The sequence below is a fragment of the Ahaetulla prasina genome, chromosome 7 (assembly GCF_028640845.1).
Source record: "Ahaetulla prasina isolate Xishuangbanna chromosome 7, ASM2864084v1, whole genome shotgun sequence".
NCBI lineage: Eukaryota > Metazoa > Chordata > Lepidosauria > Squamata > Colubridae > Ahaetulla > Ahaetulla prasina.
The window spans coordinates 17262754-17289717 of NC_080545.1; the positions used below are offsets into that span (position 1 = coordinate 17262754).

Here is a 26964-nt window from a genome sequence, read left to right on the forward strand (position 1 = left end):
CTTGGCTTCTAAGTGCTCACTAAGAAAGGATTTTTCGAAATGACCATCAGAGCATTAGTATTTCCTATATTATGATTAACAGGCTCTGATGCTAAGGAGTTCTACTCCCCTTCCCCGCCTGAAAAGAAATCTGTTCCAAATGCAAAACACAAGCAGAGGAGAGGAGTTTCAGTTTCAGTTTTACTTTCACAGCAGCAAGCAGGGGATAGGATGGGGAGGCTTCTGTGGGGCAAGGCTGAGGGAGAGAAGTTGATAGGATAGGAGAGGCTTCTGTGGGGCAAGGCTGAGGGAGAGAAGGGGACAGGAGAAGCCGATCGTAACTACTCATTAATTTTCAAGCTTTAAGTGTCAACTTATCAAGCCCCATCACATAGTTTCGTAGCAAAGCATGGGTATCCAGCTAGCTTCATTATAAGCATCATTTTCTCAAGGTTATGACTTTATGATCAACAAATTCTAAAACACTGTAATCTTTTTCAAGATACATTTCCTCTAATTGTAAACGGTATTAATCTTGAAACTTGCTATGGGTGGGGGTGTTGTGATTTTACATTTGTTAAAACACATCCTCCATAGGTGGAAGCTTCTAAGAAAGCACATCATACAGCATGCAAGGAAGAAAAAATTGCCATATCCAGAGAGGCCAATAGCAAAGCGGACCCAGCGCTGAATCCCGAACAACTAAAAAAATTGCAAGACAAAATTGATAAAAGTAAACAGGATGTGCTTAAGGTAAATCGTATGAATTCTTGAAAGCATCACAATCTTTGCTTGTAATGAAAACTTCTATATGTTACTTCTGTCACGCTGAATTTGTAAGCCTTTTATAGTAAACGTGCCTAATCAATAAAGAGGAATGAATCCCAGGGAAAGAAAAAGGACCGTATTTTATTTATCTTAATGCTGTTGGATGTTCGGTTACCATATACTTGATGGGTGTTTGCACGGACATGTGAGAAGAGAGAGAACAGTAGATGATTTAAACTGAACAGTATGAAGCATGAATTGTTGCAAACAGATTGCAAACTTGTCACAACTTGGAGATGCAGTGAAGTGTTATATACAGGTAGTCCTTGATTTACGACCACAATTTAGCCCAAATTTTTTTGTTGCTAAGTGAAATATTTGTTAAGTGAATTTTGCCCCATTTCACGAACTTTCTTGCCACATTTGTTAAGTGAATCACTGCAGCTGAACAAGATCAAAAGCCAACCTTAGTATTTCCTCTACTCTAGTTAGAGCACTGTTTAACTTACGGGTAGTCCTCAGTTAATGACTGATTTGTCAGCAACCATTCAAAGTTGTGACAGCCCTGAACAAGCAGCGCTGAACAAGGGGTACTTACAACCTTGTTCTGGTGATCCCAATACGACCACGGTCATCTGATTGTGATATAGCTACTTAGCAACTGGCTCACACATGATTGTAGCATCCCAGGTGCCTGAGGGGCCTGGGACAGCATCATCCTCAGCCCCTGGCCTCTCCAAACATGTCAAGAGAGACATGCCGTCCCTGTTGGATGGTCCCAGTTCCAACTCCTCCTCCTCCGAACCAGGCTCCGATAGAACCATGACAACGTCCTCCCAAACTCCACTGCAGCCACCTGCCAGCTATTCTCACACCAAAGCAGCCACTTGTGCAGCCTCTTGCGCTTCGCAGTAATTCCCCCCTGCCCGCTTACACCACATTGCCCCCCCTCACCCATTTGCATGGTGCCCCGGCACCCACTCTCCTGCCTGCTTTCCATAGCACTCGCCTAACTTGTCCTGCTTGTGAGCCACACAGGACTAGCAACTTCCCGTTGACTTCCCCATTGACTTTCCTTGTTGGAAGCCAATCACCAGTCATGGTCATATGACGTCCTAACTTAACGACGTGCAATCCTCATTTAATAACAGCAATAGGAACGGCCAGGATTGCCGTTGCTGAGTGATGCAGTTATGTGATGCTGCCCTTTATGACCGTGTAGCTTAAGTGATGGAAATTCCAGTCCAGTCTGCCTGGACTACTGCAACGCTCTTTACATGGGGCTCCCCTTGAAGAGCACCCGGAGGCTCCAACTGGTCCAGAATACGGCTGCGCGGGTGGTAGAGGGAGCAACTCGAGGCTCTCATGTAACACCTCTCCTGCGCAAGCTGCACTGGCTGCCGGTGGTCTTCCGGGTGCAATTCAAGGTGTTGGTTACCACCTTTAAAGCACTCCATGGCATAGGACCGGGTTATTTACGAGACTGCCTGCTGCTACCAATTACCTCCCAATGACCAATGCGCTCCCAAAGGGAGGGTCTCCTCAGGGTGCCGTCAGTCAGACAATGTCGACTGGCGATCCCCAGGGGGAGGGCCTTCTCGGTGGGGGCTCCTGCCCTCTGGAACGAGTTGCCTCCAGGGTTACGTCAACTCCCTGACCTCCGGACCTTTCGCCGCGAGCTGAAGACATTTTTGTTTCATCGTGCAGGGCTGGCCTAATAGTTTTAATGGGGTTTTTTATTAGAGTTTTAGTCTCTCTTAGCCAAAATTGAATTTAGTTTTTAAAAATGTTTTTAATGTTTGTATTTTTGTTTTTTACTTACCTGAGTCCTTCGGGAGAAGGGCGGTATATAAATCAAAATAAAAAATAATAAATAAAATAAACTGCTGCTGCTGTTAAGCGAGGACTAATTTTCTAACAGCCACAAATTATTCTTTATTTCCGAATGACTTCAAGTGGTCCCTCTCTAAAGGAGAGAGAGAGAGCAGCATGATTTGAATAAGGAAAATACCGTTGTCCAAATTATATAGCCACTGGGAAATTATATATTCCTATTGATAACTTGATACCCTTAACTTTTAAAGACAAAAGAAAAGTATGAAAAGTCTCTTAAAGAGCTGGACAGCGCTACCCCTCAGTATATGGAAAACATGGAGCAGGTTTTTGAACAGTGTCAGCAGTTTGAGGAAAAACGTCTGCGTTTCTTCCGAGAAGTGTTGCTAGAAGTTCAGAAACATCTTGACTTGTCTACTGTTTCAAGGTAAGAATTAAAAGTGCAGGGCGCTGCACGATAGAAGTAGCATTCTTTTTTTAAAAAAATGGTTTTGAAGCATCAGTTTCCCCCACCAAAATCCAGCTGCACATTTACAGTACTTGTCAAGAACACACTGTATATTTGGTACCTGCTGTGCTTCTGGGCGGTACTTTTGTTTTTAAAGCCCCAAAGTGTAGTTTTGCTGGACCACCTTATGCTGTTCTACCAAACTGCCTGGCTTCTAAAATGAGATCAAGGGCCCTGCTTAGCCGGGGTGGGCTTCAAAAATTTTAGCAAGGGGTTCTCTGCCCTGTTGCCGGATGGGTGTGGCCTAGTTGGCCTCCTGCACCACAGGGAGGTGGCGTTTTTGCCCTCCCCAGGCTCCGGATGTTTTCCTCGAGCCTCCGGGAGGATGAAAACAGCTTCCCCAGGCTCCAGAGGCCCATTTCTGGCCTTCCCAAACTTCCGGTAGGCCCGTTTTTCCCCCTCCCAGAGCCTCGGTGTGTGCCCTGCACTTGCCTGCATCCAAAACAGGCTGTGTGGGGACTCCTGGGTGGGGTGGGCGGGACCAAGCAGGAGTGGGATTTGGAGGTTCTCCTAACTGCACAGAATCTTAGCTAGAGGTTCTCCTGAACCCCTGCGAATCCCCAGCAGCCCACCCCTGCTTTTAAAGGGTTTAAAATGCTTTTAAAGGGTTCTGGCAATCAGGCAACTCAGCTGGGATCGTCAGAACTCTTTAAAAGCATTTTTTCTACAACCTCTTTGGCCGAAGAGGTTGTAGAAAAAATGCTTTTAAAAGTAAAAAAAAAAAAGCTGGCCACGCCCACCCAGTCACATTACCCCCCACCAAGCCACACCCACAGAACTGGTAGTAACAAATTTTACATTTCACCCCTGGGTAAAAGGTTAAAAAAAATATGCGAAACAAAAACTGAAAAGGCTTTTCCTTGGTCCCAGTAACAAGAACCTGGAGATGATCAATTACTCTAACTTTCACATAGGAGAGAGCAATACTCTAATCATGTAAAACATGGATTAGTCCAGCCTGTCACAAAATGGATTTCTTTACGTTCATACCTTGTAAGGCATATATAACATCGGATACCCTTTAGCAACACATAGACCAGTGATGGCGAACCTTTGACGTCCCCGCGCGCCGGCCTGCATGCCGGAAGTGGCACGCGAAACCATGCTGCGAGGAATGCGCGGCCCAGCTGGCCTTCGCTCGTGCCAATACCTGGAAGAGTGGCAGTCCATCATGCATGCACGAGCCGTCACCCAAACACCCGGATACCGGCATGGAAGCACGCCCAACGAATGGCTGACCATCACATATGTGCGCAATGTCAACCTGGAAGGTTGGGTGCCGGTCTGCGCATGTGTGACGGAACGCCACTCTTCCGGGTTCCGCCACTCCCGCGTGCGCGATGGCCAGCTGACCGGTGCCAGTGTGATCACAGGAACGCGGAATAGGAGCCAGCGAGGCCGCACATTCTTCACAGCATGGTTCCGCGTGCCACAGGTTCGCCGACACTGACATAGACAATTGAGTTTTGAGAATCAGGAGTAGTGTATTCTATATATCTAATTTCCGTGAATGTCATTGTGAGGTCTACTTGAAAGAGAAGTTCTGTGTAGCTTTCTGTTTTGAATGTGACAGCTCAGCTGAGGTCACAAAGTAACTGAAAGACAACAATTGAAAAAGGGCTGCTGAACCAGATTCCTTTGGGTACCTCTCTTGTCAGTGGCTGTATAAATTTGCATAATCATATTGTCGATACTTATGAATAACCTGTGTGCTTTGGTAAACTTTAAAATTGTAAATTTGCTACATAAATTGAACCAATAATGTACTTTTTTTCTGATGTGTCCAACAACATTTTAATTGGATGTATTTTATTTTTGGCTTGGCATGTTTGTTCAATTTTTCTTCTCATATAAATTGAATTTATTTGGTATTAGAAAAAAATAGGGAGATTTCCTTATTCGTAGATAGGAAATATTCTAAAATGACCCTTAGGCAAACTAAGGATTGCCCTGTTCTTCCAATTGGATCTGTAATGATTTGTGAAAATGCTCTTCTTGCAGCTATAAAAATATTTATCGTGAGATGGAGCAAAGCGTTAAAGCCGCGGATGCTGTTGAAGATCTACGATGGTTCAGAGCTAATCATGGACCTGGCATGTCTATGAACTGGCCCCAGTTTGAGGTAAAGGCTTGTGGTCCTTCTTGCCGTTGCTTGAAGCTTCTCTTGTAAAGCTTATAAGAGAAGAAATGTCTTTCTTTGGTTCTTAGAAGAATAGCATAGGTGTGCCTAGCTCTGTGAGCTCCCTCTCTACGGACACGGTAGCTGTCGCCCCAACCTAGCTCCATCACGCATGTGAGCACCTCCTGCCGGCCAGCTGCTCTTTGGGTCTCTGCCGCGCATGCGTGGGGGCGAGGTGCATGCAGGGGACATGCACACACTTGCATAGCAGGCCCGGGGTGCAGGTTGATGCAGGACACTTTCCATGCCCAAAACGGCACGGGGGGAGTGGGGGTGGGGCGCATTGCATTTTGGGGGTTCACATGCACGTGCTTACGCCCACGCTTTGGGCACTCGGCACCAAAAAGGTTAACCATCAGTGGCCTAGCTGAAGGGAGAATATCCCAAAGGTGTTTTTTCAACAGGCAACTGGACTTTCTGGGTTTTCTTTGAAGACGTTTCGCTTCTACTCCAAGAAATTGCTTCAGCTCTGAGAAGCTTCTTGGATGAGAAGAAAAACATCTTCAAAGAAAAAACAGAAAGTCCAGTCTCCTCTTGAAAAAGCACCTTTGGGACAACCATGACTGAGAATTTCCATAGACATGAAGGGTGAATACATATTCTTCCCCGTACCACAAATCCAGGAAGCAAAATAGGGAGGCGGCTTTTAATTAAAGTGTTGGTTAATGTACTTTGATTGATCTTGAAAATATAAACAGGATTGGTCCTGATCAATTCTAGGATGGGAGACTTTTATGAAACTTCATGGTATATGGGTTTGGAAATCAAGAAAATACCACAGCAGGCGGCAGTGGAGACAGAATCATAGAATTGGAAAAGATCATCGCTGTGAGCAACTCAATCACGTGGTGTTGCATTTTATGACATTGTTGCTTAGTGACAGCGATTCCTGTTCCTATTGGCATCATAAGCAGAGGATTACACATCTATAGTAGATACAATGTACAGTAACGGGCCCAGATTCTTTTTGGAATTGAGTGGCCTCAACAAATCTAAAATACATAAATACTTAAAACAAAATTTAGCCTTGAAGTTCCCGGGATTTAAAGTTGATATGAATGATACTTTATACGTACTATTCAGGGGTGGGATTCAACCGGTTCGGGTGAACCAGTAGTTCCGACTATCAGGTTAACCCACCCCTGCACTTTACTTACCTTTACCTTCTCAGCTGATTGGTGCGGCAGAGCGGATTGCTGTGCTCAGCTGTGTTACTCCCAAGTGGTAACACAAAAGGTTTGTATTTGTAAAACTGGGGCCGGTTTAGCTCACGCTGGTAAAGCCTGTTATTAAGAACACAGTAGCCTGCAATTACTGCAGGTTCGAGCCCGGCCCAAGGTTGACTCAGCCTTCCATCCTTTATAAGGTAGGTAAAATGAGGACCCAGATTGTTGGGGGGGCAATAAGTTGACTTTGTAAAAATATACAAATAGAATGAGACTATTGCCTTATACACTGTAAGCCGCCCTGAGTCTTCGGAGAAGGGCGGGGTATAAATGTAAACAAAAAAAAAAAACAAAAAAAAAACATGCGCACAGCGTACGTCAAGTGTGCACACATGATCACTGAACCGGTTGTTAAACCGGCAGCATCCCACCACTGGTACTATTTTATATAGCAGTGATGGCGAATCTTTTCGGCACTGAGTGCCCAAACTGGAATGCGTGTCATCGCCAGCTGCTCTTCTGGTTTCCAGCACGTGCATGCACACTGGCCGGCTGGTCTTCGCGCATGCTGGAGCGCCAGAAACCCAAAGACCAGCTGGCTGATGTGCATGTGCGTGCCAGCCACCTGGTCTTTGGGTTTCCGGTGAATGCATGCATGCTGGCCAGTTGGTCTTCATGAGTGCCGGAGCACCGGAAACCCGAAGACAGTTGGCCAGCGTGCACATGCACATCAGCCAGCTGGTCTTTGGGTTTCTGGCGCCCAGCGCCCGCAAGACCAGCTGGCTGATGTGCATGTGCGTGCCAGCCACCTGGTCTTTGGGTTTCCGGTGAATGCATGCATGCTGGCCAGTTGGTCTTCATGAGTGCCGGAGCACCGGAAACCCGAAGACAGTTGGCCAGCGTGCACATGCACATCAGCCAGCTGGTCTTTGGGTTTCTGGCGCTCCAGCGCCCGCAAAGACCAGTTGGCCAGCGCGCATGCACGTGCTGGAAACCAGAAGAGCATCTGGCGATGGCACACATGCCCATACAGAGGGCTCTGCGTGCCACCTCTGGCACGCATGCCATCGGTTCACCATCACGGTTACAGTATATACTATAGGCACGTGTTTATTTTGGGGAGCAGAAAAAATCACCCAGGGTATACAGAACAAGATATTTGTGTATATTTGAAGGTTTGTTTGTCTAATGCTGCTTTTGGAGGTGAGAAGATTATCTTAAATTCTGGAGCATTTTGACAGATAAATATAGCGTTTTTCCTAGTGACATCAATAAAATTAGACTGCAGCCTTAAATTATATGGATGTTATAGCAAAGCTATGAAATGATCTAGAATTTGATTGAGGAGACACACCTGAGCAGAGGATATTGGTAAAATAATATGCAAAAGAAATTGGGTATAATTGTTCATTGTTCATTAATGGTAAAATCCAGCATATAGCGCTAATTTTTAATTCTAATTAGTAGACATATGATACTGTACATTGTAAACAAATAAATGTGTTTGGTGTTTCATCTAATTGTGAAGTATTAATGTACTATTGCATTTGTTACAAGTGTTTAATCTCATGCGTTGTACTTTTTAATCTTTGCATTTTGCCTTTTATTTCAAATGACATAAACAGCACGCTTTTGTAAAAACAAACATATAAAAGTCTTAAAATGAGTTACAATAAAACATCATTTTTCCTAACGATCATTTTATTTGCTTTTCATGCAACAAGGATGAAGTAAGTGTTAACTTTATGTAGAACAATATTTTAATTTTCTTATTTAAACTTCATAAATCATCATCAAAACCCATTGCATCATATTGCATTCTAGGTATACTTTTCCAACTTCCTTCTGTTATGGTTTGTTTCACATACAGTTACTTACTTAAGTTTAGACGCAGGCTTTCCAAGTCATAAGATTGGATTATGATTAAGATATTAAGGACCAAAATCAGCCATGTGCCCCCTAAAGGAAACAGATGGGAACTTATTCTTCTGCCAGTATCCTTTGAAAAAGCTCTTTGAAGAAGAAGCTGTGATACAGACATGTCAAAGAATGTATAGATAAAACATTGCATATGCCTAAATTAAATTATACTAAATGCCAGAGATCATTTTGAACCTTGAGTCCTTGGTTCTGCTTATATGATTCAGTGCATACCAGGTGTGTTAAGGGAATACTATTTCTTTCATGATTTGTATGAGAAAATTTGAACTACAGGACGGAGGTTAAGGTAATATGAAAGAAATGTAGAACAGCATTGGGTCATACTAGTGCTTTCATTTGTTATTTTAAACTAGGGGTGTCAAACTCGATTACTTCGAGGCCCGAAACAGCATTGTAGTTCCCCTCTGCGGGCTGGCCGGGGGGAGAGATAGGACGGCCGGCCTCCTGCAGCACTTTGCTGGCCAAAACGGCACAGGGGGGGAGGTATCCGCAACCGCACCATGCCCCATTTTCAGCCTGGATAGCCTCCAGCAGCATTTTGCTAGCCAAAACAGGGTTTTTTGGGGTGGGGTCGTGTACAACCGTGCCATGCCCCATTTTTGGCCTGGATAGCCTCCTGCAGAACTCTGCTGGCCAAAACAGGGCGTGGCATTGCTGCTCATGCTCCGTTTTGGCTGGCAAAGTGCTACAGGAGGCCATCCAGGCTGAAAATGGGGCACAGAGGGGCGGTGTGTGCCCCCCCACAACCCGTTTTGGCTGCCAAAGACACTATGGGGTCCATTGCTATTTCCAGGCTGGTTCCGCAGGCCAGATTTAAGCACCCCATGGGCCAGATCCGGCCCGTAGACCTTGAGTTTGACACCCCTGTTCTAAACCATAGACATGGATCCTTAATATAATGTGTCTCAATTGACAAACCATGAATTTCAGTAGGCTAGAAATTTGGAAACTGAAAATAGGTACAATTCAGATGCATACTTAAATTGAACTACTGCTTAAAGCAGGGCTCTGCAACCTTAAACACTCAAAGAGCCGTTTGGACCCTTTCCCACAGAAAAGAAAACACCGGGAGCCACAAAACCCTTCCCTTGCCCGACTATTTCTTGAGTGGCCACAAAATTAGCATATGTTGTTGCATTAAACATTCTGTTTTCTTCTGAAACTTTTCTTTTCTTGGATTTATCCATGGTTGGCCTACCAAGGGTTGAAAAGCTCAGTAAATCACGTGCCAGCGGGTGTCACACATTGGCGGTTGTGTCATATATTTTGAGTGATATGGAGCCACAGCAGAGGGGTGAAAGAGCCACATGCGGCTCCAGAGCCACAGGTTGCTGACTCCTGGCTTAAAGAGTTACATCTTTCGTCTGTGATAATCCTAGCAAACAGGATCTTTCCTACTGGGTGGATGTAATTTTGACCCAAGCGAAATATTTCAAAGTTGTTTTGTTGCATTGTAATGTTAATAAGTTGCTTCTCTTTAGGATCTCTCTTGCAATAGAGGACATTCATCTTTAGTTAAAAGCAGGACTAGAACTAAGAAGGGATTTTGTCCCAGCTTTGTAGATTTTACCATGTTGTGTTTAGATATAATGTTGACCTCCAAGCCATGGTGGCTGATGTTCTGTGATAGCAAATTTCTTCAAACATTTTTGTGGTTCTTTGCAATAGGACTGGTCTGCTGATTTGAACCGTTCTCTAAGTAGAAGGGAGAAAAAAAAGGCAACAGATGGTGTGACTTTGACCAGTATTAACCAAACAGGGGATCAGCAGTCGCCGCAAAAAAATAGCAGGTAAGATAATTTTTAAAATTTTATTTACTCAAGTTTCAAATCGGGGTGTGTGCAAATATTTGGAATATTTCAAAACTAGAACAGTTGGAAGAAGGTGGGTTTTAAGTTCCACTATCTCAAGGAAAAAAGAGAAATAATCTCAATTAAGATTACATGGACATCCTTGTGTTAAACTTGATGGTAATAGTCAAAGCAAGATGTGTAGCCAAGAATGCACAAAAGAGACAACAGCTGTAATTGGGTCTAACTGTAACAAAGGAAAATGGTTTCTATATCTTGCCCAACAGAGCTTTTATCCCAAGCTTTGTAGCCCCAGATTCAATTTTTTTTGGCTTGCTTGAGTCTTCTAAATTAAGTCATTATTATTTCTTCTAACATTATGTTCATTTGTGTAAAATGATAGACTTCTGTAAGGGAAATTCAAGGGCCATCATAGTACCACTATGCCCAAGCAAAACAAATAAATAAAATAAAAGAATATAAAATAAAATAATAATATAAAATAATATAAAATAAAATATAATATAAAATAAAATAATAAATAATGAAAGAGGGTGTAAAGTCCCTTTACAGTACTGTAAAGCCAGTTTGGGAATTTTGGGAATTCCCAATTTAAGTCCCAATTTAAACACTTTTAAAATTACAATGGTGGTTGGGAGGGGGTAACAACAGAGTTACCAGATTAACATAACTCTGATGACCCTGGAAGAATAAGGGTTTTTAAAAAGTGAAATGTAGTCCCAAATGTTGTGGACATCATAACATTTTAAAATTTCACCTTCGCCCCCAAATTATAACATTCCCCCTCCTTTATGGTGCTCTATCATTAACCTGCCTGTGGCCCCTGGGCAATGCATATACAAACTGCAAGCCCCTAGACCAGGGGTGTCAAACTCAAGGCCCAGGGGGCCAGATCCGGCCTGTGTGGTGCTTAGATCCAGTCTGCGGGGTTGTCCTGGAAAGAGTGAAGGATCAGCCTGTGGTGCCTCTGCCAGCGAAAACGGGCTCCCAATCTCCATTTTTGGCTGGGATGGCCTCCTGCAACTCTCTGCCAGTGAAAACGGAGCTTGGCGCTCGCAGGCGGCTCTCCCGAGCTCCATTTTCACTGGCAGAGTGTTGCAGGAGGCCGTCCTAGCTGAAAACGGAGATTGGGAGCCCGTTTTCGCTGGCAGAGCACTCGGGCCAGCACAGGCGCCCCTGACATGAGTGACATCAAGCTGGCCACGCCTACCCCGACCACGCCCACCCCAGCCCCCTGAGGTCAAACACAACCCTGATGCAGCCCTCAATGAAATTGAGTTTGACCCCCCTGCCCTAGACAAAAAATACTGCTCAGCAGCACTGACCATTCAGCTAATCCTTGACTTACAACGACGTCCAACATTTCTGTTAAGTGAGACATTTGTTAAGTGAGCTTTGCCCCGTTTTATGACTTTTCTTGCCACAGTTGTTGAGTGAATCACTGCAGTTGATAAGGTAGTAACTTGGTTGTTAAGTGAATCCGGCTTCCCCATTGGCTTTGCTTGTCAGACGGTCACAAAACTTGATTGTATCACCCCGAGATACTACAGCCGTCATAAACATGAGCCAAGAATCTGAATTTTGCTTACGTGATCATGAGGATGCTGCAAGCCTAAGTATGAAGAACAGTCATAAGTCACATTTTTAGTGCCATTGTAACTTTGAACAGTCACAAAACGAACTGTTGTACTAGAGCACTACACTAGTTTTACTTTCCCTGAAAGGGGGTTTAGTGTGTAGAAAGCTATGCTGCCAAGAAAGACCTTTGCAAGAATTCTTTCCCAGCTCCTAATTGGGTGTCTGTGTGTGTCCTTTTTCAAGGTGTTTTTGGTTTTCTTTTATTAACATTTCATAAACAAGTAATAGAGTCACTTTCAATTATCTAGCTTCATGAATTCGAAAGGACTATTAGTCAATGCATAGCAAGGTTGAAATGCTCCCGGTACAGACCGGATCGGCCAATGATAGCGATGGCGGTGGGGGGGTTCGGAGAACCGGTAGCAAAAATCCCTGCCCCCCCCCACCCATGCCCACCCAATCACCTGGTTGCCTGCTTGCCTCTTCGTTCTGGCTCGCTCGCTTTTTCTGCCCGAATGGTAGGAATAGGTTGTAAAAAATGCTTTTAAAAGGTAAAAAAAAGGCCCTGACGATCACAGCTGAGCCGCATGATTGTCAGAGCCTTTTTTTTTACTTTTAAAAGCATTTTTTATAACCTATTTGGCAGAATAGGTTGTAAAAAATGCTTTTAAAAGGTAAAAAAAAGGCCCTGACGATCACAGCTGAGCCGCATGATTGTCAGAGCCTTTTTTTTTTACTTTTAAAAGCATTTTTATAACCTATTTGGCAGAATAGGTTGTAAAAAAATGCTTTTAAAAGTAAAAAAAAAGATTGCGTGCCACAGCTGATCACTTCCCCCCCCCCCGTGGTGCGTGGTATGCATGTGTGCGCGAAGCGCGTGTTTGGTGCACAGCACGCATGCACAGCCAGCGTAAGTAGTAAACCGGTTCAGATTTCACCACTGATGCTGATGTATATTAATAAATACAACTGAGTAATTAATGCAAGTAGTCCTTGACTTACAACAATTCGTTTAGTGACTGTTGAAAGTTACAATGGCATGGGGGAAAAAAATGACTTATCACTGTTTTTCACACCTACAACCATTGCAGCCTCTCCATGTCACGTGATCAAAATTCAGATGTTTGGCAGCTGGTTCATATTTATGACGGTTGCAGTGTCCCAGGGTCATGTGATCGCCTTCTGACAAGCGAAGGGGAAGTGGTTGTTTGGGGAAGCCACATTCACTTAACAACCATGTTCCTAACTTCACAAGTGCAGTGATTCACTTAACAACTATGGCAAGAAAGGTCATAAAAATGGGGCAAAACTCAACAAATTGTCTCGCTTAACAACAGAAATTTGGGGCTCGGTTGTGGTCGTAAGTGGAGGACTACCTGTACTGCATTAATATTAAGAAACAATTGCCATCTCTTGTGCTTGGGAATGGGACCATGTGTCCTAAATCGCTTTTCTATGAGAGGCTGTCCTGCTGTCATATTTATTTATTTATTTATTTATTTCGATTTTTATACCGCCCTTCTCCCGGAGGACTCAGGGCGGTGTACAGCCAAGTAAAAATTCAATATATAAACATTAAAAGAAGTTAAAAAGAAATATTATAATGTGGCCGAAATTTTAAAACCATTTAAAATCTTAAAACATAAATACCCCAATAAAATTTCAATCCAGTCCTGCTTGAATAAATAGGTGCGTTTTCAGCTCACGCCGAAAGGTCCGAAGATCAGGCAATTGACGTAAACCGGGGGGAAGTTCATTCCAGAGCGTAGGAGCTCCAACAGAGAAGGCCCTTCCCCTGGGGGCCGCCAGCCGACATTGCTTGGCGGACGGCACCCTGAGAAGGCCCTCTCTGTGTGAGCGTACGGGTCGGTGGGAGGCACAAGGTAACAGCAGGCGGTCCCGTAAGTACCCGGGTCCTAAGCCATGTGCAACCACAGAAATTTCTGTAACTCCTGATATTATTCCAGATATTGCCAATATATAGAAATGGCGCCAGGAGTATCCCCACTTAACATGTTAGGGTTTAGGGGGCTGGCTAAGCACAATTTACCAACATGTCTGGTGAATATGTTTTTTTCCAATTAATTTGTGGCTCATGGTTTAAGTGATTGCGTAACTTTCATTACAATGTGCTTCCGATATAAATGCCTTGTACAATACAGGGCCTCAAAGTTTTGTTCGTGCTCTCGAATGACTTGCGATTTTGTGCTGTCCTTCAGTACATCAGCATAGATTCAAGTGCGTTGAAAAATATCCTGATATATGAACAACGTATTTACAGTAACAAGCAGTGTTCCTTTCGTATAAAAGTCTTATTTAAGTCTGGTTTCTTCAATTTCATTTTATTCTCTTATGATAAGAATCAAAGGTTGGAAGCTCGTTAAAGAGAGCTCCTACCTGCAACTAAGGAGGGACAGCAATTAACCAATGGCATTGCCTCCTGGAGTTGTGGCTGCTCCATCGCTGGAGGTTTTCAAGAAAAGATTGGACAGCTGTTTGTCCAGAATGGTATAAGGCAGCAGTGAAATCCACTTACCTTCACTACCAGTTCAGGAACGGGAGCGCACGGGCCTCTTCTGCACATGCGCAGAACCTTCTGCGCATGCGCAGATGGTAAAAAGCCGGGATGTAACGATGTCCCAGCAGGTAGGCGGAGCCTCCCGCCACCGGTGCTACCGCTTCGGTGAACCGGATATAACCGGGGGGATTTCACCATTGGTATAAGGTCTTTTGCCTTAGGCAGAACAGACTATTCCAGTGGTCTCCAAACTTGGCAACTTTAAGACTTGTGGACTTCAACTCCCAGAGTTCCAGCGAAGCTGGCTGAGCAATTTTGGGAGTTGAAGTCCTCCAGGTTTAAAAGTTGCCAAGGTTGGCTAAGACATCCAAGGACTGGACTCGAAGACATCCAAGGTTCCTTCCAGCCTTATGATTCTAATTATATTATGATAGGTGTTGAACTGCCAAGTGCTTTTCTCTCTTCACTTCATGCTTCCTTGGAGATTCACTGCTGCTTCCTTGGGGAGTTAAGATCTGTTAAATCAATAGGAGCTTTGCAAAATCAGTACTGCATTATGAGGCCACTTTTAAATGCTTCCAAATACTTCTTTTCAAAAGAGCCAAAAGGTATTATCGTAATGCTAAGTTTAGTAACAGTCCTTCTTGGCATGAAATTCGCCAAGCAGTTGGCTCCATTTACATTATAAATGATAAGGCCCGAGGAATGGGCCTTTTTGGGTTGCTGATACACCCACAAACTCCGAAGCATCTCTCCATTTTTATTGCTTACCAGATTTATTTTTATATTAGATACTACAGTTCATTGTTCACTGTCTTCCAGTTGGATTCGATAAACTATTGTAACTGAGAAAAACTGTTTCTGAGGAGAAATGAATTAAAAACGTCCATCTTAGAAGGAAGATGGAGACGTGCTAACTTGGAAGTTTTAGCTTTTCTCTTTAAAGGTTTTTTTAAAAAAAATAAAATACAAGAAATAAACGAGCTTATATTTCTTCTATTACCTGTTTTATATATGTTGGCTCCCTGAAATGATAGGGTCACCTTAACCCTTTTTTTCTCCCAAATAGCAACCTTAGTGTCCCGAGTAACACAGTGCAGTCAGTACAGTCAAGTTACAATCCCTTTGAAGACGAAGAAGATTCTGGAAGTACTGTCAGTGAAAAGGAGGACAATAAAATCAAAAAGTTGGTGAAAGAACTGTTCTCGTTTTTTTCTTGCTTACACTTCTCTATCCAGGGTTTCCAACTCTGGGTTTCTTCAAAGCCATTGTGTGCATGAAGTCCTTGCTCAGAGGTTCCATGCTTCTCCAGACTTGACTAACCTACCAACACTCTATTCCTGTTTTATTTTCGGATTGGTTTTTCTTCACTGATTCCACAGACATGGTATCTTTGGTAGTGTGCTTTGAAACCATTGCTGGAATTTTACCACTGGCTGTATTCATTCGGATGTGTTCCTTTAGGAATCTCTCTTTATCACATAACCTTTTTCCTTAAACAAATTATCTTTCTAGTGTTGATGTTGAACTGCTGGTTAATAGCTTATACACATACTCTATATGCTTCTCAGTGCACTGTTAATACTGACTTTTCTCTGGTTGTTCGACATAACAAAACATCTCATGATTAAATAGGAGCCCTTGTTGGCTGCAATAGTGGCATATTTACAGCTCTTGCCCAATAGTTCAGCTAAATCAAGCTACAATAATGTATTCTTTGTGTTTAGTGTTAGCAGCTACGAGAAAAACCAGAGTTTGGGGACTGAATGGTCTGATGACGAAACCAACAATCCGTTTTCATCCAGTGATGCCCAAGGAGAATCTAATCCATTTGATGAAGATGTTTCCCCTATAGTGGAAGTGAGAGTACGAGCCCTCTACGATTATGAAGGCCAAGAGCATGATGAATTGAGCTTTAAGACTGGTAGGTCCTGTCTGGTCATAGTACATATTTTTCTACCATAGGAAATGCAAGAAACTTCAGGTCTATGATATGTCAGCATTTCAGAATGTTTGTGGTGCATTTGTTGTGACTGAGGCCCAAGTAGTGATTATCAAACACAATTCAGTCCGGAACAAACTTATTTTATTAAAACAGAGATTTTAATAAATTAATTCTCAGCTTAGTCCAAAACAAATTCTTCGGCCTTATCACCAAACTTTGATGTCTTTGGAAACCTGCCAAAGGCTTTTCTTGGCAAAAACTCCACAAAGTTCAAGAGATGCTGACAAGAAGCACTGGAATCAACGTTGCTTTTCTACAAAGAACCCAACGGCTCATTGCTGCTCTTTTAAGCCTTATGGGAGTGGCCAAGCATCTTCTAGCCGTACTCCTGATTTGTCCTTTTTGCTTCAGCTGCTCTTGCCTTCTGGCAGCTCTTTGCATGCGTGCACTAGGAACAGGCATCTCCTGTTTCCCTGCCTCTCTGCTGTCCGCCTCTGGAGGCTCCGGAATCCGCGCATTGCTCCCAGATGGCCCTGACCCCAGCTCTGCCTCCGATGCAGAGCCCTCGTCCGGGCCTTCCCCTGACTCCAGGACTGGCCCATTGTCCTCCCCAGCCTCCTCACTGTCCAACTCCGCTGCCAGGTCCTCAGGCTGTTGGTGGACCACAACAGCTTTTTAGAAACCAGCTGGTAGAGAGAAATTAGCCTTCCCACTCAAATTTGTAGCAAGTTCGCAGGTACAAAGTACGAATGTGCGGATGCCATATGGGAATTCCTGTATCTGTAAAAATAAATATAGTAGCATTGTTATGATGGCTGGTTGCACAGTAAGCCAAATATTTAAACTAAATTTGGCATTTTTATTCACCTATAGAATCCTTCTCAACAACCTGGAATAGGCAGTGTTGTTTGATGGTGTTAAAAGTATCATTGCAGGGTGTAAATTGCTCCAGGTAAAGCCGACTTTTGCAAGAGACTGATGGGGATTTTTTTTGTCAATATTGATGACATTCAAATGCATCTCTACATGTTTTAAAATCGTGCCCAAGGTATCAATTGGTACTATCTTTGCTTTCTTTTGCCACAGTAGATCTATTTCCAGGTCATTTGTATTTTGTTATCTTTTCCAATATTTTCTCTCCTACTCTGCTTTCTTCAGGTACTGCAAGGTCTGCTATCCAGAATTTTTCTGTCTTTCTTATCAACAGTTGCTAAGTTTGGGAGTGTTACGTGGCAGGTGCTTGTCTGTTAGCATTTTGGAATTTTTGAAGTTCTTTTAAAAATTGAGAGAGAAATTAACCCCTCTTCCGATTAAAATGTACGCATTTGTAAGAAGTTTACATGCGCAAAATAGCAATGTATACATTTGTCATGTAATAATTATTGTGGCTGTAAAAAGTAATATGGCAATACCGTTTGTAAAAAAATAAATATGAATAATTACTATTACCACTATTACTATTGGCTTTGAGCCAGTCCTGACTCCTGGGGGCTGCCTGGACTAGATCCTGAAATTTTCTTGGCAAGAATTTCAGGAGTAATTTGCCCTTGTCTTTTTAAAGGCTTTTGATTGTCTTACTAACATAAAATAATGAACTAATTACTTTAAAATTAAAACTACCTACTGATTAATTCTCTTTCAAATCAGGCATTTCTTTATTATTTATTTATTTATTTATTTATTGTTCAAATTTCTATACCGCCCTTCTCTCAAAGGACTCAGAGGAGGTTTCCCCAACCGCGAGCTCGCCGCGCGAGCCACCCAAAGGCCAGAAGAAAGGTCATTCCATCGAGTAATGGGCGAAGGCTCCTTCCTCTCCGCCTTACCCATCCTGTGCGAGCCCGGCTGGGCTGCAACACCGCCGCCGCTCCTTCCTCAGCCTCCCGGGCCTCGCGCTCTAGCAGCCGCCAAGCTCAGGCCGGACTCGGCAGCTCCCCATCAGCACTCGCACGGCGCGATTCGGGCAGGAGGAGTCGGGCTCGCTCTGTGGCGGTGGCGCCGCCGCCACCGCCACCGCCACGGAGCGAGCCCGACCTCCTGCCCGAATCGCGCCGTGCGAGTGCTGATGGGGAGCTGCCGAGTCCGGCCTGAGCTTGGCGGCTGCTAGAGCGAGCCCGGGAGGCTGAGGAAGGAGCGGCGGCGGGATTGCAGCCCAGCCGGCTCGCACAGCATGGGTAAGGCGGAGAGGAAGGAGCCCGCCCATTACTCGATGGAATGACCTTTCTTCTGGCCTTTGGGGTGGCGCGGCGAGCTCGCTGTCGGGGAAACCCTCCTCCTCAGCCGAGAAGGACTGCACCGCCAGGGCTTCCCGCCAATGCATAGCCTGGCGGGAGTTACTGCGGCTCACCCGGCTCCCGCCCCAACTGGTGGTGTCGGGCAGCCGCTGCCGCTTTCTAGCAAAAAGGTCGCTCGCCCAAAACTCCTCGCCTTCTCCTGGGAAGGGCTGGATGGCTAGCCGGGAAGGGTTGAATAAGCCAACCTCCCTCCCTCCCTCCCTCCTCTCCCCCGCAAGCGAAAGAGCGTTTTCCCGTTGGAAGAGAGAGAGAGAGAGAAAGGAGGGGCCGTTCCTCCCCTTCTTTCATTCTTTCTTCTTCCTCCGTGCTTCAGAAGCTGGGCGTGTGTGTGCGCGCCTGTGTGCCCTAGTCCCCTTCTCTTCGGCGGCGCTGGAAGAGAGAGAGAGAGAGAAAGGAGGGGCCGTTCCTCCCCTTCTTTCATTCTTCTCCCTCCGTGCTTCAGAAGCTGGGCGTGTGTGTGCGCGCCTGTGTGCCCTAGTCCCCTTCCTTCTCTTCGGCGGCGCTGCCCCAAACGGCCGCCCCAAACGGCCACTCAAGCGGCCGGGAAGGGGGCCCCGACGGAGGAGAAGGCTTTCCTGAAGGTCGATCCCGAGCTAGTAGTCACCGTGCTGGGCGACCTGGAGCAGCTGCTCTTCAGCCAGATGCTCGGTGAGTCAGCCCGTCCCCTTCCTTCCCGTGGGGGTCTGCCTTGCTGGTGAAGGTTATTGGGGCTTTTGAGCAAGGGAGGAGGAACGCGAGCACCGCCTTTCGCGCTGGCATTCCGGGATTTCCCTTTGTTTAGAGCTGGGAATCCTCCTTCCCCCTTTTGCACTCCCTCCCTCCCTCTCTCTCTCTCTCTCTCTCTCTCACACACACACACACACACACACAGACTTCTAAAGTCGATTGGCACAATGCTAAGCAAACACAGCAGTGGGTCAAGGGTGGAGGGCTAGGAACCTGGCAGGTGAAAGGGTGAGCGACATGAAGGCAAAGACCACAATTGTTTTAAGAAAGAAGCTTTAGCAGGAGGGGGATGGAAGGGTGTTTTAAGTTTTGGCAAACAGCCAGGCCAACTGTATTGGAGAAGGTCACACAACTGGCCTTAACATTTTAGCTGCTGTCTTTTTCCTCACACTTGGGTTTAATGATATTAGAGACCCTTATTGCCCTGCCAAAAAAAAAAAAAAGAGCCACCCCAACGTCTATGAAAATTAACCTTCTCTGCCAAGAGACACTGTGCAGGGTATTTTCACTATTGGTGTGCATACAGGCTTAGATTTGTGCTGGGTTCTTAGTGCTTAGAGCACTGACCTTCAGAGGCACCCTGGTCCCTTGGAAGCTAAAGGAGGACTCATTTTCATGCTTGCAGTTGTATTGTCAATTTCTGTGAGACAATGTTGTTGAAGTAACTCACTCACTCATTCATTCATTCATTCATTCCTTGTGTGTCCAATCACACTTAGCCAATAAAAATTCTATTCTATTCTATTCTATTCATTCATTCATTCATTTTATTTTGTCAAATACATATTAAATAATTATATAAATATAAGCATGAATTGAATACATAAAAGGAATACAACTAAAGGGAACATTAGGACAGGGACGGTAGGCACGCTGGTGCTCTTATGCACGCCTTACAGACCTCTTAGGAATGGGGTGAGGTCAATACTAGATAGTCTTTGGTTAAGGCTTTGGGGATTTTGGGAAGAGACCAGAGTCAGGTAGCACATTCCAGGCATTAACAACTCTGTTACTGAAGTCACATTTTCTGCAATCTAGATTGAGAGGTTCACTTTAAGTTTGAATCTATTGTGTTCTCGTGTATTGTTGTGGTTGAAGCTGAAGTAGTCATTGATAGGAAGTACATTGTAGCAGATAATTTTATGAGCTATGCTCAGGTCATACCAAAGGCGGCGTAGTTCTAAATTTTCTAAAGCTGGGAATCCTCCTTCCCCCTTTTGCACTTTTATTGTTTTTCGTTCAAATAAATATTCATGTTATTTTACTTGGCTCTATCTTTATTTTTTACATTGACCAGTAGCTGCCTCATTTCCCACCCTCGGCTTATACTCGAGTCAATAGTTTTTCCCAGTTTTTTGTGGTAAAATTAGGTGCCTCGGCTTATATTCGGATCGGCTTATACTCGAGTATATACGGTAGTAGCATTGTTATGAAGGCTGGTTGCACAGTAAGCCAAATATTTAAACTAAATTTGGCATTTTTATTCACCTATAGAATCCTTCTCAATAACCTGGAATAGGCAGTGTTGTTTGATGGTGTTAAAAGTATCGTTGCAGGGTGTAAATTGCTCCAGGTAAAGCCGACTTTTGCAAGAGACTGATGGGGATTTTTTTGTCAATATTGATGACGTTCAAATGCATCTCTAGATGTTTTAAAATCGTGCCCAAGGTATCAATTGGTACTATCTTTGCTTTCTTTTGCCACAGTAGATCTATTTCCAGGTCATTTGTATTTTGTTATCTTTTCCAATACTTTCTCTCCTACTCTGCTTTCTTCAGGTACTGCAAGGTCCGCTATCCAGAATTTTTCTATGTCTTTCTTATCGACAGTTGTTAAGTTTGGGGGTGTTGTGTGGCAGGTGCTTCTCTGTTTGCATTTTGGAATTTTTGAAGTTCTTTTAAAAATTGAAAGAGAAATTAACCCCTCTTCCGATTAAAATGTACGCATTTGTAAGAAGTTTACATGCGCAAAATAGCAATGTATACATTTGTCATGTAATAATTATTGTGGCTGTAAAAAGTAATATGGCAATACCGTTTGTAAAAAAATAAATATGAATAATTACTATTACCACTATTACTATTGGCTTTGAGCCAGCCCTGACTCCTGGGGGCTTCCTGGACTAGATCCTGAAATTTTCTTGGCAAGAATTTCAGGAGTAATTTGCCCTTGTCTTTTTAAAAGCTTTTGATTGTCTTACTAACATAAAATAATGAACTAATTACTTTAAAATTAAGACTACCTACTGATTAATTCTCTTTCAAATCAGGCATTTGTTTATTACATGGGAAGGTAAAATATCTACTATTTGCTTTGTCAGGCACCTGTCCATTTTTCTTCACTGAATTTTTCTCTTTCCAACGAAAGTGGGATAGGAAATCCAATTTCTTTTTTTTGGGAGGGGGGGAAAGAAAGGATATTTCAAAAATCGAAGAGCCCATTTATTTGTTCTCTTTGATAATTAAAAAGAGTTAAATGCTTGTTCACAGACAGATTCTGCACATTCTGGAAATGTGCTATAAGACATAATATGGTGATAGCTCACTGTTCTCATAGTTTTGTTTTGGAAAAAGATGGCACTCGACTAACTTTTTTTCCAGGTGGAGCAAAAACAGAATAATGAAGATGTTAGATCTCTCTTATGACCCAGTATGCTATTAACAGCTTCCTCTTAAACCAAACTTAGTCTAAATCACATAAACATCTCAATCTCGGTCTGCAAATGCCACAGCATTGCCTCCAAGGGCACTTCAGCTTAGTCTCACTTTTCAATATAAAAATTTCAGTTACCGTTTTTAAATAATAGCTGTAGAGGTAATTCCCAATTTAATTCCCTCTGACTGGATGATGGGAAGTGGAAGGATTTATATTCCTTGAAGACAGCTGCTCATTTGCATTCTTCCATTTCCCCATCATCCAGTCAGAATTGAAGAAGCTTCTTAGACGAGAAGCAAAATGTCTTCAAAGAAGAACCAGAAAGTCCAGTTGCCTCTTGAAAAAACAACAGTAGAGGAACAATATAGTTCTGTTTAGAATAGAATAGAATTCTTTATTGGCCAAGTGTGATTGGACACACAAGGAATTTGTCTTTGGTGCATATGCTCTCAGTGTACATAAAAAAAATACATTCATCAAGAATCATAAGATACAATACTTACTGATAGTCATAGGTTACTAAATAACCAATCAAATCATACTAGGAAAGAAATAAAACAATATAAATTGTAGTGATACAAGCAACAAGGTTAGAGTCATAAGTGGGAGGAGATAGGTAATAGGAAGGATGAGAAGAATAAGAATAATACAGTCTTAGTAAATAATTTAGCAGTGTTGTGGGAATTAGTTGTTTAGCAGAGTGGTGACATGTGGGAAAAAACTTTTTTTGGGGGAGTATGTTTTTTTAAGTAATCAAAAAGGTTTCCTGCTTGTACTTACTTTGATGAGCATAAAGCACTTCCAATCCATATTCAATAATAAGAGAATATTATAAAAATAGTGTTAATATTGGCTGGTAGAACCAGTTTGGTATAGTAGTTTAAGACAGGGATCTCCAACCTCTGGGCCACGACTTATTCGAAATCAGGCTGCGGAAGAGATGGGCAAGCGCTCGCCGTTCACACAAATGGAGCTGTGCACACACATGTGCACCTACCACTCATACGACCCCCCTCCCTGGGCCGCCAAGCTGGAAAGCTTGGGGACCGCTGGTTTAAGACACCAGACAAGAAACCAGGAGATCGTGAGTTCTAGTCCTGTCTTAGGCATGAAGCCAGCTGGGTGACTTTGGGCCAGTCACTCTTATCGTATGAAAAAGGCCAGGGCAAACCACCACTGAAAATCTTGTCAAGAAAACTGTAGAGATTTATCGAGGCAATTGCCAGGGGTCAATAATGGCTCAAAGGCACAACCCCCTAACCCTACCCAAAATCCATCTTGATTCCTTCTAATAAGGAAGATTTAGATTTAAAAAGCCGATTAAAAAAGTAGAGGATGAGGTTTTAAATATCAGCTCATGAATGACTCTATTGTAAATCATTGTATTTCAGTTTCATCTTCAGGATCTGGCCTTCTAAAGAGCAGTCAGGGTTGATCTCTTCTAGGACTGACCGATTTGATCACCTTGCAGTTCAAGGGACTCGCAGGAGTCTTCTCCAGCACCAGAGTTCAAAGGTCTCAATTCTTTGGCGCTTGGCCTTTCTCATGGTCCAACTTCCGCAGCCATACATTGCAACTGGGAAAACCATAGCCTTGACTATGCGGACTTTTGTTGGCAGGGTGATGTCTCTGCTTTTTAGTACGCTGTCTAGATTTGCCATAGCTTTCCTCCCCAGGAGCAGGCATCTTTTAATTTCTTGGCTGCAGTCCCCATCTGCAGTGATCTTGGAGCCTAGGAAAATAAAATCTGTCACTACCTCCATTTCTTCTCCATCTATCTGTCAGGAATTGAGAGGGCCAGATGCCATGATTTTAGTTTTCTTAATGTTGAGTTTCAAGCCAACTTTTGCATTCTCCTCCTTCACCTGCATTAAGAGGCTTTTTAGTTCCTCTTTGCTTTCTGCCATTAAACCATTGTGGTTAATAAGACAATTATAATTTGTGTTTGTTTGTTTGTTTTTTCAACTTGTTAATCCGGTTCTTGAATAGAGTTTGGGGAAAGTAAGGAATCAGTGTAATGTTCTTATAATTTACTAGTAGAAATAATGAAGACCATAACTGCTTTAGAAAGGGAACATTTATTGACGTTCTGGTATAGATGGGTTATCAGAGTACTTTTTTCTCTCCCATAGGAGAAGAACTAACTAAAATAGAAGATGAAGACGAACAAGGATGGTGCAAAGGTCGTCTGGACAATGGTCAAATTGGGCTGTATCCTGCAAATTATGTGGAACCAATCCAGTGACAAATAATTCTGAACGAGATACAACAACAATCGATCAACATGATGCCTGTGGTTCATTATAAGAGGAACTGAAATATATCTATTGATCTATCTATCATCTTTTAATGCAATTAAATTGATTGGTTCCTATGTTCCTTCAGCCATCTCCAATGCTTCAGGTTGAAACCTAGGGAAAGGTTGGCATCTTAAAAGATAGCAGCAGAAAGTCAGCAAGAAAATGACAGCATTCATTTTTATCGTATTTTATGATGACTGTTTTTATTTTGCTCCAAAATTTGTTAAATCCAGTGCCTCATTTCCTTTCTTTTGGATATTACCTTAAGACCAGTTTTGTTCAATCAGTAATGACTTGATCTTCGTAATTTGAAATTAAGTTTTTTTAATTGCAATGCTGCATTTAGTAATCTGTGAAAAATGCATTTTTAAACTTAAAAGTTATGTAGCATTTCCTTTTTCATGCATGGTCTACTACTTCATTAGCTGTTACATAAATAATGACTCAGAAGTATTGTCCTCTCAACCCTGTACTCTTATTTTTTTTCATGCTGTCAGCATGGTTTAATAGTGTAAAATGCCATATATACTACAGTATCTATTGCAAAAATTCCAGTAGAATTATCTGCAACTATTAAGGATTCGTTTTTCTTGGTGAATATTATTTTGACACTTGAAATCTCAATTTCATGTAGGACAACATCATGTACATTTTAAAGATTTCCCCGTATTTCAAGAATGTCATTATAAAAACAATATACAATTATAAAACTTGCATTCTGTAAGTTAATGATTTTATGTAATTTGGAAAGTTAAACGTGAGGTTTATTTTTTCAAGCCAGAGACTAAAATGTACTGCCTTTTTACTGATATGCTCTTTAAGTTGTCTATATGTATATATAATTTGATATTAAAATTAAGGAGCATGTGTTAATTAGAAAATCTATTGTATATGCCTTAGATTTCGGATTGTATCTGACACCAGAATATCAATGTTTTATTAACTTCAGTGGAAAGTTAGCAGCAGCTTTTAAAGTAAGCAAAGCAACTTAAAATGCAGGCATACTGTATTTAAATTTGCTATGTTTCATACATACACATTTAGGCATAAGATAGAAGACTTAGCTGTGCCCCATCCTGTCTACTGTGAATGTAGCGTTCCTCTTAAGATATAACAACTCAGTTTCCCCTGTAGTTATCATTCCATCTGTGCCTACCCACAAGTGTCTGCATGAACTCTCTCACATCCACTCTTGCAAGAATGTGAGTTTGTCCTCCCGTTGTTACAATTCGGACTGGGACCAGAGGGATTTGAGTTAATTGTGTACCTTTGGACTCTTTTGACAGGAAATGCATCCAAAGCACACTAAAGTAACACAAAAGTATACTGTGATCCAAGTCCTTCGATGATAATATTGGGGTTTTATTCTCAAGACCTGTAACTGTTAATTAAGACGTGATTCCAAAGTTAACATTAATCCAATGTAGATTATTGTAGCAAAACACTGTAAAAACTTGGTTGGTTTGTGGATCAGCTGTAGAAGTGTCAGACTCTATAGATTTGCAGGCAATTCAAACAGCAAAATTGTGAACTTGTTTAAAACGTTGCTTTATAGAAAATTTAGAACTTATCAGTAGAAATGATGTTTTAGGGAATCACACTGTAATTGAAATGATAGTTGAAACTGAAAATACTGTAAGTGCTTCCTGACTATTCCATTTGTCTGTGGAAATTTACATATTTATTACTATTGAAGATTAATTATATTAAGTGGGTATTCAATCTCTGTCGTGTTGGTATTCCCGCATAATTGTTCAGAAATGGAAATTTTGAATAAATGGTCAAGAATTAGTCCACAATATTTTTGACAGTACAGTATTTTAAAAATAAAAAATTGAACAAAAATTTAGTACCACATAAGGTCTATATTATTTTAACTATAAGCACTGTATTTGTATATTCTGTAGATTATATCCTGAGAGAAATTAACCCTATTTATTCAAGGTAGTGGATGCATAATGACTAGTCTGAGTAAGCACCAAACACAACAGCTAATGTGGGAAAAGAAAAGGTACCTTCACTTAAATACAGATTCCCTTAGAACAGGGGTGTCAAACACAAGACCCACAGGCCGAATCCGACATGTGATGGGATCAGATCCGGCCCGCAGGTTCTGTGAGTGTGGCTTGGTAGGGGAAGGATACTGCAAAATCTCCATTCCCACCCCATTCTGGGGCCAGCCAGAGATAGCATTTGCCGGTTCTTCAAACTACTCAAAATTTCCGCTACCAGTTCTCCAGAACCTGCCAGAACCTGCTGGATTTCACCCCTGCGCAGGGCCATCTTGGAAAACATAAGGGACTGGCCCCCATTGCTTTGGCCTGGTTTACCCAATGCAAAGACGAAACACTGGGCCAGCGTGCCTTCAGCCCGGCCTACCCAATGCGAAGAGGAAACATGCCAGCAGTTTGGGGAATGGCATCAAGCTGGCCACGCCCATCCAGTCGACCACACCCATCCAGTCAGCTACACCCAGTGAGTGGCATCAAGCTGGGCACACCCATCCAGTTGGCCACCTCTGCCTGGCCCTCCGAGGTCAACCACAGCCCTGATGCGGCCCTCAATGAAATTGAGTTTGATACCCCTGCCTTAGAACATATATGGGGTACTGCTAATGTGTAGCATTGTTCTTGTTGTTGTTAGTTGCGAAGTCATATCCGACCCATCGCAACCCCATGGACAACATTCCTCCAGGCCTTCCTGTCCTCTACCATCCTCTGGAGTCCATTTAAGCTCATGCCTACTGCTTCAGTGACTCCGTCC

The 26964-nt window shown here is 42.9% G+C and overlaps 1 protein-coding gene across 4 annotated transcripts in view; it reads left to right on the forward strand.

Moving 5' to 3' along the window:
- Window positions 1-26050, forward strand: part of PACSIN2 (protein kinase C and casein kinase substrate in neurons 2) — a 59601-nt gene extending 33551 nt beyond the window's left edge. For 3 of the 4 annotated variants that reach the window (XM_058189989.1, XM_058189988.1, XM_058189991.1), the window contains 7 exons: window positions 577-732; window positions 2832-3007; window positions 5090-5210; window positions 10043-10164; window positions 15351-15467; window positions 16009-16205; window positions 24034-26050. In XM_058189989.1, the coding sequence (XP_058045972.1) occupies window positions 577-732; window positions 2832-3007; window positions 5090-5210; window positions 10043-10164; window positions 15351-15467; window positions 16009-16205; window positions 24034-24146 (1002 nt within the window). In that variant the 3' untranslated portion in view covers window positions 24147-26050. The remainder of the gene's footprint in view (window positions 1-576; window positions 733-2831; window positions 3008-5089; window positions 5211-10042; window positions 10165-15350; window positions 15468-16008; window positions 16206-24033) is intronic. The other variant, XM_058189990.1, reaches the window with a different exon arrangement.
- Window positions 26051-26964: the final 914 nt, after the last annotated feature.